At 42.3% G+C, this 14,653-nt stretch overlaps 2 protein-coding genes across 2 annotated transcripts in view; one reads left to right on the plus strand and one right to left on the minus strand.

Moving 5' to 3' along the window:
* LOC142218930 (regulator of G-protein signaling 8-like) overlaps nt 1-12,052 on the plus strand; it is a 404,296-nt gene extending 392,244 nt beyond the window's left edge. Inside the window, exon 6 of the transcript XR_012717483.1 lies at nt 12,042-12,052. The gene's annotated coding sequence lies outside the window, so the exon portion shown is untranslated. The remainder of the gene's footprint in view (nt 1-12,041) is intronic.
* CACNA1E (calcium voltage-gated channel subunit alpha1 E) overlaps nt 1-14,653 on the minus strand; it is a 456,683-nt gene that overhangs the window by 90,910 nt on the left and 351,120 nt on the right. The window contains exons 6-7 of the mRNA XM_075287936.1: nt 1,771-1,874; nt 1,155-1,307 (exon numbers count right to left, since the gene is read on the minus strand). Of these exons, the coding sequence (XP_075144037.1) occupies nt 1,155-1,307; nt 1,771-1,874 (257 nt within the window). The remainder of the gene's footprint in view (nt 1-1,154; nt 1,308-1,770; nt 1,875-14,653) is intronic.

The following is a 14,653-nucleotide window of genomic DNA, read 5'->3' on the forward strand; positions in this document are numbered from 1 at the left end:
TTACTGACCAAAAATTACAGTCATGTGGGGCTTTACAGAGCTTTCAATAATACAAACAACGTTGTACTGAAATGTAAAGGTCTCGGCATTTGGTACTTTGAACAATTAATTTTCACTATTTACATCGCACAGGATCTGTTTTATAGTTACCGTGTAATATTCTTACATCCTGTACTAATATCACGTCTGCTATAAAACAGATACTGTGTGATATAAATAGTGAGGGGACCCCAGACAGTATTATATGCTCTGCAGTGGGCCCACCACACAATATTATATTCTCCACAGTACCACAGTAGCCCCCCAGTGTTATATGCTCCGCAGTAGGTGTCCCCCCCCACAGGATTATATACTCCACAGTGGCATCCACACACAGTATTGTGTGCTTATAAATAGGCCCCCCCCCCAGTATTATATGCTCTTTAGTACACCCCCCAGTATTATAAGCCACCCCAGTATTATAAGCCCCCTCAGTATTATACACTCCCCCCAGTATTATACACTCCCCCAGTATTATACACCCCACCCAGTATTATAAGCCCCCCCAGTATTATACACTCCCCCCCAGTATCATACACCCCACCCAGTATTATAAGCCCCCCCCAGTATTATACACTCCCCCCCAGTATCATACACCCCACCAAGTATTATAAGCGCTCCCCCCAACATCATATACACAGTGAGCCACTCTCATACTCACCCCTGAAGAGCCGCCGGCATCCACCTTCTTGTCACTGGCGGCGCTGATGACGTCATCGCGCCCGCGTCGGGGCAGAGGTCAAACTCTGCAGCCAGTGTAGGCCGCGGTCGCGCGATCCGCGGCCTACCCTGACAGCTTTCAGCTGTATGTGCATTTGCACATACAACTGAAGGCAGTGATCGCTCATCAACGGGGAATCCTGTACCGGATTCCCTGTTGGTGAGCGATCCGGGCGACCGCACGCGTGCCAGCATGGAGGGCTCTGCGTGCCCTCTCTGGCACGCGTGCCATAGGTTCGCCATCACTGACCTACAGTATACAATCTATACATCACCTACAGTATACAGTCTATACATCACCTACAATATACAATCTATACATCACCTACAATATACAAACTACACAGGACTTCCACATCACATAGAGCCCCCAGAGCTGTATTGCATACGTGTACCTGACTGGTTCCTGTAGCAGGCCTTGTGCAGTTTGCCGCTGTAAAACTCAAGTCCAATAATTGCAAACATAAGAATGGCGAAAAAAAGCAGCAATCCAATCTGAAGCAGGGGGACCATCGCCTTCATTATGGATTTCAAGACGATCTGTAAACCTATGAAGAACACAATACAGTGACATAGAATAACATTTGCCATACACATTAGATGAATGGTGGCCAAATCTGATGATTTTGGAGGGACCGACCAACCATGTATTGTTTATAGTGGTGTAATGACTCTCCTCTCTAGCATATGTCATAAAGTGTCAGAACTGATAGGATAGTGTAGGGACATGCCCCATTACAAAATAAGATGGAAACACCTAATGGCAGTTCCATTATTATTCCAAGAGGAATAACAGAGGAACACTACGCAGTAGAGTTATTAGAAGAGATGCTGCAGATGTCACAGAATATTACTAAACCAGATACATTATATCCATATCTTCTTCCATCATGGACATAAGATAAGATAAGATAAGATAATGTAGCCTCTGCCACATATTTATCCACACTGAATAATGATAACACGAATGGAAATTATATTGGAGCTTCACAAAAGAAAATCTAAACTTACTTGGGATTCCAGAGACCAGTTTCAGTGGCCTGAGTACACGCACTGCCCGCAACGTGCGCAGGTCTACGTGAGTATTAAAGTGAGTACCAGCCGTGGCCAAAATGCTGCAATAGAAACAGAGAGATGTGAATAGCACATTATGTGAAACACTGCATAGACATATGTACGGTATATCCATGGCACTCACAGACAAAATGTACGGTATTGTATTGCTGTGCTTTGCCTGTCTATGGATGACACAACTCTAATAGGTTCCCTTTAAACTAGGGCATCAGTGTAATGGAAGGGCCTTGAAGTTGGTTGGTGCCTTGTATAGTTCTATGCCTTGTATACTACCATGCCCTCCACCGTGGAGTCATATCGTGTAAAACTATGGCTCCCCAATTATATAGGAAGTGATAAAGCCTACAGGTATCATATGAGATTGGGAAAGTCATGTTCCTGGTGTCAAAGTCATAAGGATCTGGAGCATAACATTTAGAGATGACACACGATGTGTCCTGAGCAAACACACATGGCTCTAAAGCCAACCCTACCAATAGCCAAACACAGCTAAAGACATTGACACAAGTGTATGACTGAGGATGTAAGATGAAGGAAGCTCCACAACACGATGGGCTATGCTATGCTATGCGTCTATTCATGTGTATGGGACTGTTTTTCACGGCCCTCAAAAAAAATGAGATGCTCAATCCTTGTCCATTATTTACGGACACAGAAATAGACATGTAGGTCAACATAGGTCTGAGAAAAACCGCATAGTCATGTGAATACGGCCTAAGGCTACATTCACATGACCAATGAATACAGCCTTACAACACAATGGAGCTTCACCTTATCGATTCTCACGTTTCAGGTTTTGTAGCAGAAGTTTATTGAGCCATTGTAATACCATGAGAATAGCTGAAATCCAGCGTAAATGTAATTGTTGGTGTACGGCCGGTCCAAGATGCGTTGGAATTGTTAAGCGCCATAAGCCTCTTAATAACTGTGTTGCATCTGATACCAGATCCTTCCCCCCATTCAGATTCATAGAATTGATGTTCAGTGACAGAAATGTCTGCAACACCCTAAGGACATGTTCACACGACATTTTTTCAAGTGTGTTTCGAGCTCTTGTTACATGCTGAAATATGCTTAAAGAACACTTGTGCATCGCCGAGACAAGAATGATAGAAGGTGATTTGCGGAAAATACACTCCGGGCGTTCATAGCTGCTTTATCTTTAAGGCTTCATGCACATTCGTAGTTGTTATCTGCAATTGTTGATCAAAGTATGGTCTCCTTCATTTCCATGGGCCAGGCCACACCACTGCAATTTTTGCCGCCGTGTATTCGTAACGTATTCAATGACCAAAAATTATTTATGTCCTATTTTTGGCCACATTTGCAGCATGACCAGTGTAGGGAATCATACAGGATCCATGACTGCGGATGACGTACTGAAACAATGCGGACGTGTACAGATTGCGGATCAGTATTCGTGGACTGCAAATCGCGGCATTTCCGGTCCGTGGGGCCCCGGCCTTAGCCTAAGGCCCCACATTGTGAAAAAGCTGCTTTTTTGTTGCATATTCTGAAGTTTTTTGAGTAAAAGCCAGGAATGGATTGAAGAGATGAGAGGAGTATGGACTCGTTCCCACGGAGTAATGCTGCACGTCACGTGTCAGAGTGAGCGCTTCAAAACAGAATCCCATTGACTTCAATGGGTTCCGTCTTATGCGTGTAACACATTGAAATCAATGGGTTAAAAAGCCTCCCATTGATTTCAATGTGTAGCACGCGTAAGAGGGAACCCATTGAAGTCAATGGGATTCTGTTTTGAAACACTTACTCTGACACATGTTTACGTGTCAGAATGAGCGCAGCGTTACTCCGTGGGAATGTGCCGTAAAAGTGATTTCCCATTTCTTTTGACGCCCCTCCTATATTTGGCTCAAAAAACTGTAGCAAAAAAAAGCTGCCGAAAAAAAAATGTGGAGGAAACGTATCGTGTTTTTCATTGCGATTTGGCAGAGTTTTCCTCTGCAGACTTTCTGCCCCTATTAAAGATATAATTGGCATGCTGCGATTTTCAAAAACACAAACTTTTTTGGAAACGTAGCTTTCCCGATGCCGATTTCCTATGTGTGGATGGGATTAGCCGGAACCCCATCCACTTTATAGGTTTTATGAAATGCAGCGTTTTTTGTAACATGGGGTTTCAGCTTAAAAGATACTTGTAACTCTTTACCTCCATTGGCTCTCCTACTTTTGGTTTTGTTTTTAAAAAATCTACACTAATTTGCCATTCTGTGCTAGATCCATGTGTCACATTATCAGATTTTTCAAATTACCAGATTCCAATGTCATAGGCGGCGTTTGCCATAAGTAATACATTAAATATTTATCAGAAAATAATTGGAGACCTGATAGACAAAAAGATTGAGCAATAAAAAAAATTCTTGAAAAGCTCCTGGCAATTGAGAAAATACTAAATTGGGGATTGTTCAAGTAATTTCTTTAATTATAGGCCGGAGTTTCCCTCCCTACTGCGATGCCAACAAACTCTACAATTAGCAATCTAAAATGTTGTTCTCCCGCCAGCCCCTTCCAACCAATCCATCTACTTGACAATGGCCATTAGTAAACTTGCGCATGTAACAACTACTTACCTAATAATCTCAAGAGCAATAATTGTGGCAATAGCGACAAGTGGATTTAACGTAGCAAATAAATAAAAATTACCGTTGATTGCATGTAAAAAAAACAAAACAGAAATTGCACATTTACGTTTTCAAAAGTACACAGTAGTCCATAGAATGTATGAGTATGGAGACTTAATGGCACTAGAATGACAGAACTACCTGCACGGACTTCAATGTAAAAAAAAAAACACGATGAAAACTCAAAAAGTCATATTGGTGGTGTCCAGGTTCCAGGACATGGTTGACATCTTGGCATTAAAGGGGTTTTGCGGTGACAAATTGCATACTGATAACCTATACTGTGGATATCCAGACCCTGTACAGATCAGCTATACTGGTATCCTTTGGGTGCCTGAAGCTGCTAGTGGAGGGTCATGACGTGCCGCACCTCACTTATTACCCATCCACTGAATTGCAGCACCGTTCCTATACTTGAATAGGAGCCGCAGTGCATGTGCTACCCGTTCCCTAGCAACTTCTTGCACATGGAGGTCGCTGGAAAAGCTGGTCTGGGCAGGTTCTGGGTGTCAGGTCCGGTGGATAGGTCATCAGTATGGAAAATCAATTTGGGGTCCAACAACCCTTTAAGGTATTTGCCTTCTCAAGCTATTTAGACCTCTCATCCTAGTCATATCTGGAACTATTTTTCTACTAGCTACCGGGGTAGCAGTGATCGCAGCTACCACAGGGCCTGGGACATTAGGGGGACCGCCCGCAGCCGCTACTTCTGTGTATTTTTTATTTTTGATAGGCTATTACCTGCTGGAGTAACTCTAACAAGTAACGGGCTCCATTTACTTACCGATCCTCACTCCTGCTCATGGCTGCCAGAGCTTCCCTTTCTGCAGAGGCGGCTGTGAGCAGGAGCCAAGGCCGCGGTCCGTTGAACCCCACAAACACTGGTATTATTATACTCCAGGGGATTTTTGGGGAGGGGAGTCAGTTGGGAGGGGCCCCATGTCAAATGCTCGCCTTGGGGCCCCACCATTCCTAGTTTTGGCACTGATCAGCATGCTGCTTCCCTTCAAGCAAATTCTTTGACAGCCCCACTAAGTGCAGGAATGGGCTCTTAAATAGTATGGTATGCCCTGAGTAGTCTTGGCCACCTCATGCGGACACAGAGAAGAACAACCAACTATTTAGGGTGTGTGTCCGCATCACCTTACAGATTCACCCAGCACAGAATATTCGCTAACTTAACTTTACGGGGTCTCAAGTCTAATTTCTATACAGGAAAGCTCCAATTGTGAAATGACAGGTGTCTCTAATAAAGTGGCAATCTTAAATACAAGTTATAAATTGTCAATGTCAATGGTGCCTAGAAAGAATAATGGGCGATACAAGGCCAGCCACCCACTCAAGTTTTTGCACCCTTGCCTACAATTGGGTGAGCGTCTTACAACAAGTGCCATGCATGCCTCTGCTATCTCCATGTACATTTCTGAATCATTCTATATCATTCACAATCCAGATTTGGCTTCATGGGATTGCAAAGCAATAATTAGCTGATCAATAAAGTACACTCCACGTACAAGTCGACAACCATGATTTAATAGATGCTTCATACTACAGTGAATTACTGGCTGCAGAAATATGCTTACCCAGCTGTAGCGCCAGGCGTTGGGTCCCAGAATAACATTTGGTATTCATTAAATCTCCAAAATTAACTCTTTCACACTCCAATGGGAACCACTAAAGTTGGCGAAAGATGTACAAGTCCTGGCACAAGCCACCGTCTCATGAACATGTGCTTGCGAGGGGACGGCTTGTCATATTATTTCATTTTAGTCCAGGCTGTGAACATGCTCATTATTTTCTTGGCTCGGCGGCAGATCTTGCAGCTCACACTTTGGAGCGTAACATTTGTACCCAAATCTAATCAACTCAATTAATAAGGCGAAGTGACAAAGGAATAGATGGAGAAAAATGTGGAGATGGTTGTTGTAATATGGACATATAGTCAGAGGTCTAGGTGCACGTTCCTTCACCTGGGGCAAAAATTAAGCATCCTGACCTAGAGACTGGCAAAAAGTGGAGTATCTAGATTACCGATTGATCAGAACCTGCACATGGTCCATCACACCCTATTCTATCTACTCCCTTATAGCATCCAGCCATAGCAGACCTTCACAGTTCATATGAACCAAACCTAGATCACCAAAGGGTTGTCACTCGGGTTGAGCGATCGGGATCGGAAAAGATCGGATTCTGATCCTGATCTTTTTTGGTGGGATTGAGGTCTCACGTTAGTTCCCAAGCATTGTGGGAACTAACGTGAGACCTCAATCCCACCAAAAGAGATCAGGATCAGAATCCGATCTTTTTTGGGGTTGAGCAATCGGGATCGAAAAAGATCGGATTCCAATCCTGATCTTTTTTGGTGGGATCGAGGTCTCACGTTAGTTTCCAAGCATTGTGGGAACTAACGAGAGACCTCGATCCCTCCAAAAAAGATTGGGATCAGAATCCGATCTTTTTTGATCCCGATTGCTCAAACCTAGCTGTCACGCTGCATTGTATCAATCCCACTAGAACTATGTGGTTCCCGTGCATGACTACTGTCATATTTGATAATAATTAGAGATGAGCGAGTATTGTTCGGATCAGCCGATCTGAACAGCACGCTCCATAGAAATGAATGGATGCACCTGGTACTTCCGCTTTGACGCCGGCCGGCCGCTTAACCCCCTGCGTGCCGGCTACGTCCATTCATTTCTATGCGAGCGTGCTGTTCGGATCGGCTGATCCGAACAGTACTCGCTCATCTCTAATAATAATCATTCTTTTACAGATATACCAAAGTTAAAGGGGTTGTCCGCTGTCACTGAAGTCTATTGCTCTGATATGTCATAGGATCGGCGCAATGGATGAAATGCCGACAGAAAGACTGATCAGATCCACATCCATCAGCATCCATCTCCATTCAACATGATCTTAACAAGGCGGAAGCTTTCTTGGGTCCTATTAATTTACTTTTCTAGAAGAGAATGTCCTGTAGGAGTGAATTCCAGAGCCATGACATAGTCCTATAGACTTGGGTTCCATTTCTGAATTGGTAATGTAGAAGACGCCTTGGTCATGTGCCTGAAGCACATACACATTAACACATGGTTGGCTGAAACCGTCTTATGGGTATGTGGGCCTTCCAATAATCCCCGACATCATCTGTTGTTGAATTTAAATGGCTGATCCTTTTGTATCTGTCAGTATATTACTCCCCTTCCATATGGAGAACACATGCGCTGAATGGAGCATGTATTTGGCTGGGGAGGAATAATCGCTGGCTGACAACTCTTGAAGGTGTATGGTTACGTTAAGGCTAGGGTCACACAATGACCAAAGATCGCTGTATTGCTGTGACTCCTTCACTAATGTTAGTGAATGGAGTCTCGTTGCGACCCTGTAGGTGTCATGACCATCACAAAAAAGCCGAACAATGTTGGACTTTTGTGCAACTAGAAGTCACAGCGATGGCACCTCAAGGTCACAATGTAACTCCATTCACTAACATGAGTGACAGGGTCACAGAGCAACAAGGCGATCTTTGGTCGGGCGATAGGATTTGACATGTGACCTTAGCCTTACACAACGAAAGAGTAAAAGAAAAAGTAACAAAGTCAGCTCTGCTACACCTGTAATCTTATAAATGGATTGTCATGTATAAATAAAAGTAACGGAAGGGATATGAGAGCAGACAACAGGATTACATGACAATGACAAAAGTACTGGTTGTGCGGAGCGCCCTGACAGGACCAGGGAAAGTCTTACAACATAATTATTATGCATGAACCTCCTAATAGAGGCATTACATGGAATAATGGGAAAGACTTACATCGCCCTCACTAGATGAATTCTACAAAGAACATACACCATATTGTATTCTGCACGGTCTCCAGATCTCCAGCTGTACTGCCGCTGCTAATGCCATACATTGTACTTTTATGTCACATCGAACAATATCATCTAATAATTAACTTCAATCAGAAAATATCTGAGGGCTGAGACCGGCACCGCACATAGACGTATAATACAAGAGCACTGTATGCACGACCTGCTATAAACTAGATGTATTCTATAGGGGATTCCAATAGTTATAGAATACTATTAAGAAGTAAACAATTGGGATTATTATTATTTATTCAGCGTGTTTATATCATGACAACATATTCTACAGCGCTTTATAAGTATTGTCATCGCTCACTGATCTATATAGGACACATCAATGTATAAAGTGATAAGAGGTATCCTCCAGCATTGTGTAGGGGACTCATCTATATTATATTTATTCTATAGGGGATTATAATATTAATATAATAATAATAATAATAATAATATATAGAGATGAGCGAACAGTAAAATGTTCGAGGTTCGATATTTGTTTCGAGTAGCCACTCAATATTTGACTACTCGATTCGAATATCCAACCCTATTATAGTCTATGGGGGGGAAAATGCTTGTTTCAGGGGTAGGCAACGTTCGATCAAATTATACTTACCAAGTCCACGAGTGAGGGTCAGGCTGGATCCTCCGAGAAGTCTTCTCTGCCCACACTACAAGCGGACATGCGCAGTCGGCTCTGCCCAGGCCTGATGCCTGGCAGAGTGAATTCAAAGCCGGAAGACGCCGCGGGGAAGCTGCAAGGAGAAGACTTCTAAAGGTAGGAGAAGAACCAGCGTTGATTGGCCGATTGTATAGCATTCGGCCAATCAATGCTGGTTCTGCATTGAACTTTTCCATTCGAATAGCGAGTGGTACTCGATCGAGTACGAGTATTTCGAATACCGTAGTATTCGATCGAATACCTACTCGATCGAGTACTACTTGCTCATCTCTAATAATATTATAAATTCCAAATGCTAAAAAATAACATATTATTATTATGATTATTATTAAAAATTTAACTATAATATAATATTTTGAATTATAATATAATTTAATTATATTATAATATAAAATAATATAATATAATATTGTTATAATATAATAATAGTATAATTTATAATATTAATATTACAAAATAATATATTATTATTATTATTATTATTATTATTATTGTTACTTGCTTCTATAACGTCAACATATTTCACTGCTCTTTACAGATATTGTCATCACTCACATCCCAAGTAGGGAAATTAAATTACTTAATAATAATAATAATAATAATAATAATAATAATATTATTATTATTATTATTATTATTATTATTATTTGTAGGGAATAAAATAAAAAGTGGGGGAGGGAGCGCAGAGTGTTTGTGAGTCTTCCTAAGCTACAATCTGCTCAATTATGTTATTTTAAGGCCATTTTCCTGTTAATCTAAATTGTTTGGCAGTGAAGTCATGAGCTCTAATGGATGATGATCGCTGATGTATTTTGTCTGCAATCATTTCACATCTCCCAAGTCCATTATCTATCACTTGGTGAATAACGGCATGAAAACTGCTGGTATGGCGTCTCACACTGGGAAGAAGGGGTTAATAGTGAGAATACCAATAACACTACTAATAATACGGCGTCTCGCTCAGTAGGCCGTCACCTTTCCATACCTCTATTCACTTGTTTCCTTTGAGTAAAGGTGACTGTAACACATACATCCTGTACTGCCGGCATATGGCACATAATAAATCATTAACAAAGAATATTAATGAATTATTCATTCAAACCAAAGACTAAACACTTTGCTAATTGTCCTGGAAAAAAGGGAAAAATGTATGTGTTTTATGTGGGGGAGGGGGAGCATCTGATCTAGGACGCGCTTAATTACTGTACATGCGATTCCTAGCAAGACAACCGAGAACCACAATGTGCCAGAGGCCTCGTCTCAGAAGTCGTCCACCTTCAGATGAGAGTAAGTGATGGGTTCGTACAGTCTGTTCAGTATATAAGATGTGCTGGACGCATATGGTCTTTATTATGTCTTAATATAAAGAATACCATATCTGTATGTTTTTTTTCCGGGCCTAGTATGCGAGTCCCATTTTTGTTAATGGAATGAAGCTGCAGTACCAGATCCCACCACTTGGCATTACGCGGCTGGGTTCAAAGGCTTCCGGACTGGTTCTGACCATGGATCACATGATCGGAACCTGCACTTGCTCTCCAAGTCGCTCCTCTTACGCCTTCCTCTCCTGTGTTTATATCTACTTACCCATATCATGGGGACTGGCTGAATACATCATTATAATGGCAAAGCCAACCCCTACGATACAGACAACTGGCAGTGAACATGGAAGAGAAGGAGATGGCCGCAGTTGGTCCCAATCATATGACCCAGGGTCAGAATCTGCTCGAAACCCCTGGGTTCAAAAGTAACATACAAAACCCCAGAAGAAGTAAGTGTAGCAAGATGACCTGGACAAGCCCTTTAAGGAGAATATATCACATTTATGTCAGTAAATACCTGTATTCCTTATGAAATAACAAGTCTGGAACATATTTTCTTACGCTAGGTTCACACCTGCGTTTGGGTTTCCATTCTTTGGGTCCGTAAAATGGAAACCCAATCCGTTTAAAAAGGGGTTACCCGCAGAAACCCCATAGACTGGGGCAGCACAGTGGCTCAGTGGTTAGCTTAGTGGGTTTGAATCCTGCCAGGAACAACATCTGCAAGGCGTTTGTATGTTCTTCCCATGTTTGCATGGATTTCCTCCCATTCTACAAAGACATACTGATAGGGGAAAAAAATGTACATTGTGATCCCTATATGGGGCTCACAATCTACATTTAAAAGAAAAAAAATCCCAGACTTGGAGTCCAAAGGGTTTCCATCCAAAAAATGCGGAGAGAAAAATCCTGCTTGTTGACTCTCTCCACATTTTTCCAGCAGATTCTGAGACAGAATCCCCGAATGGAGACTGGACTTAGAATGACGTTCCTCTATTATTCCTCCAAGAAATCTGTGACATTACTATTAAAAGGAGTCTGTCACTGTCAGTACTGACTGGTCAATGCCTGACCATGTAGAGACTCGCTCCCAATGGGTAACGCCCACTTGTAAAAGTAGTCTAAAATTTCTAAGATGTAGAGCAACAGAACTTTCGGAAAAGACTTGTCTTTCAGAGAAAATCCTAAGTCTTTACTAGAACAGAGGTGTCAGGAGAGGTGAGAGGCCCTCCTTATAATGGAAGCGGCGATTGCTATTTACATCAATGACATGTCTTGGAGCAGGTTTTTATGCATGAGGCGGTATACACTCACCGGCCACATTATTAGGTACACCTGTCCAACTGCTCGTTAACACTTAATTTCTAATCAGCCAATCACATGGCGGCAACTCAGTGCATTTAGGCATGTAGATATAGTCAAGACAATCTCCTGCAGTTCAAACCGAGCATCAGTATGGGGAAGAAAGGTGATTTGAGTGCCTTTGAACGTGGCATGGTTGTTGGTTCCAGAAGGGCTGGTCTGAGTATTTCAGAAACTGCTGATCTACTGGGATTTTCACGCACAACCATCTCTAGGGTTTACAGAGAATGGTCCGAAAAAGAAAAAACATCCAGTGAGCGGCAGTTCTGTGGGCGGAAATGCGTTGTTGATGCCAGAGGTCAGAGGAGAATGGCCAGACTGGTTCGAGCTGATAGAAAGGCAACAGTGACTCAAATAGCCACCCGTTACAACCAAGGTAGCCAGAAGAGCATCTCTGAACGCACAGTACGTCGAACTTTGAGGCAGATGAGCTACAGCAGCAGAAGACCACACCGGGTGCCACTCCTTTCAGCTAAGAACAGAAAACTGAGGCTACAATTTGCACAAGCTCATCGAAATTGGACAATTGAAGATTGGAAAAACGTTGCCTGGTCTGATGAGTCTCGATTTCTGCTGCGACATTCGGATGGTAGGGTCAGAATTTGGCGTCAACAACATGAAAGCATGGATCCATCCTGCCTTGTATCAACGGTTCAGGCTGGTGGTGGTGGTGTCATGGTGTGGGGAATATTTTCTTGGCACTCTTTGGGCTCCTTGGTACCAATTGAGCATCGTTGCAACGCCAAAGCCTACCTGAGTATTGTTGCTGACCATGTCCATCCCTTTATGACCACAATGTACCCAACATCTGATGGCTACTTTCAGCAGGATAATGCGCCATGTCATAAAGCTGGAATCATCTCAGACTGGTTTCTTGAACATGACAATGAGTTCACTGTACTCCAATGGCCTCCACAGTCACCAGATCTCAATCCAATAGAGCATCTTTGGGATGTGGTGGAACGGGAGATTCGCATCATGGATGTGCAGCCGACAAATCTGCGGCAACTGTGTGATGCCATCATGTCAATATGGACCAAAATCTCTGAGGAATGCTTCCAGCACCTTGTTGAATCTATGCCACGAAGAATTGAGGCAGTTCTGAAGGCAAAAGGGGGTCCAACCCGTTACTAACATGGTGTACCTAATAAAGTGGCCGGTGAGTGTATATTTTTATTTAAAGTACTTGCCACGTAGGAGATTTACTATATACCTGTTACTCCCAGACAATCTTCTATTGCAATGAATGGAAACTGTAAAAAGGATTGTGAACTGGAAGCTTTTATCATGAATGTCGGCTGTTGTGTGGGTTTTCCTGCTTTTCACTTGCCTACAGAAGTTATTCTAGGCAAAATTTCAACTCTATAGCTCCGAAGTGACTATGGAATATACTTTATTTGCCCAGAAAGTGCAGCTCTGGAGCCCAAGCTGCTGCTCTTGCACTGTATATGAAGAATACATGAGCATAGATATAAAGTTATGGCTATATTTATAGGGCTTTTATTGTAAAATTTAAGAAGCCGCTCATTCTAGCACATCACAGGACAATGACGACAAAATTGCTCTAATGTATAGTATATATATATATATATATATATATATATATATGTAAAGCAGAACTATGGAAATATGTCTGAAAATTTGCATGTGACTACTAGAAAGCAGAACTACTACTCAGGGCTCTGTCCATGGTGCTGAAGCAAAGTTAGTTGTATAATTGAAGACGTTCATTTCGGAGTTAATGACTGTACATATTGGAGAGAGTTTATTAGGATTTCTCTAGGAATCACCAGTCTTAATTAAGACCCTGAAAGTTAGGAGACGCCTTAATTATTACGAGGTCATCTTAATAAATCAGATGCAATGTGTCAGAATGAAAATCTACGTGTCTTATAATATATATGTTCATCCAAGGCATCCTTACCAAAGCTCAGTGGCGAGAGACGTGCAAAATTGGGGATGTGGCTCATCTGTGGTGCAAGAAAAGGTTGTTGAACAATACAGGTTCCTAGCTTGCTAGTTCTTGTGATGGAGTTTCTGACTGCTTCCCTAAATTTGACCAAAACATGTTACCTGACTTCATTCTTGCCATCTCATCTTTGTTCTGCTGACTACGGATATCTGACCTTGGCTCATTTCTGATCTTCAAACCTTTTCTGCCTCATGTGCCCTGTTGCCTGAATCAGTGTCTTTGAATTTACTCTACCAGCCTTGACCTTGACCATACTTGACGACTCTCCTGCATGGACCCTTGGTAGTACACACTGATATCTCTTGACCCACTGGGCCAGCTATCACCTACACCCGACTAGCTCTAGATGTATAAACCTAGTTTACTCTGCAGTAAAGGCCAAATCCATGTATATGGGTATGAGTATATGGGTTAAATGGTGAAAACCAGGGGTCCATTTAAATAATGACGGAAACAGTAGTCCCAAGCCATACTGGTTAGATCATACAGGGGGTCCATACCTGCTGTGCATAACATTCACTAAAGAAAAAGATTTATAGATAATTAAGATTTAGGTTAGGGACAACATGGTGGCTCAGTGGTTAGCACTGCAACCTTGCAGCACTGGAGTCCTAGGTTCGAATCAGACCAGGAACAACATCTGCAAGGAGCTTGTATGCTCTCCCTGTGTTTGTGTGGATTTCCTCCCTAGGACAAAAAAAGTACGTTGTGAGCTCTACATGGGGCTCACGATCTACATTAAAAAAAAAAAAAAAAAAATTTAGGTTAGGGCACCATGGACCAAAGATCGCCATGTTGACCTAAGACTCCTTCATCAATGTAAGTGAATGAAATCACACTGCAACCCCAAGGGAGCAGCTGTGACTACAACTTTGTTGTAAAAATATGCAGCACTGCAAGATTTCTGGTGAAGGAGCTGTAGGGTGTCACAACGATCTTTGGTCACCATGTAGCCATACCCTTATGTGATGTGTACCCC

Source organism: Leptodactylus fuscus, chromosome 9 (genome assembly GCF_031893055.1).
Source record: "Leptodactylus fuscus isolate aLepFus1 chromosome 9, aLepFus1.hap2, whole genome shotgun sequence".
NCBI classification, from domain to species: domain Eukaryota; kingdom Metazoa; phylum Chordata; class Amphibia; order Anura; family Leptodactylidae; genus Leptodactylus; species Leptodactylus fuscus.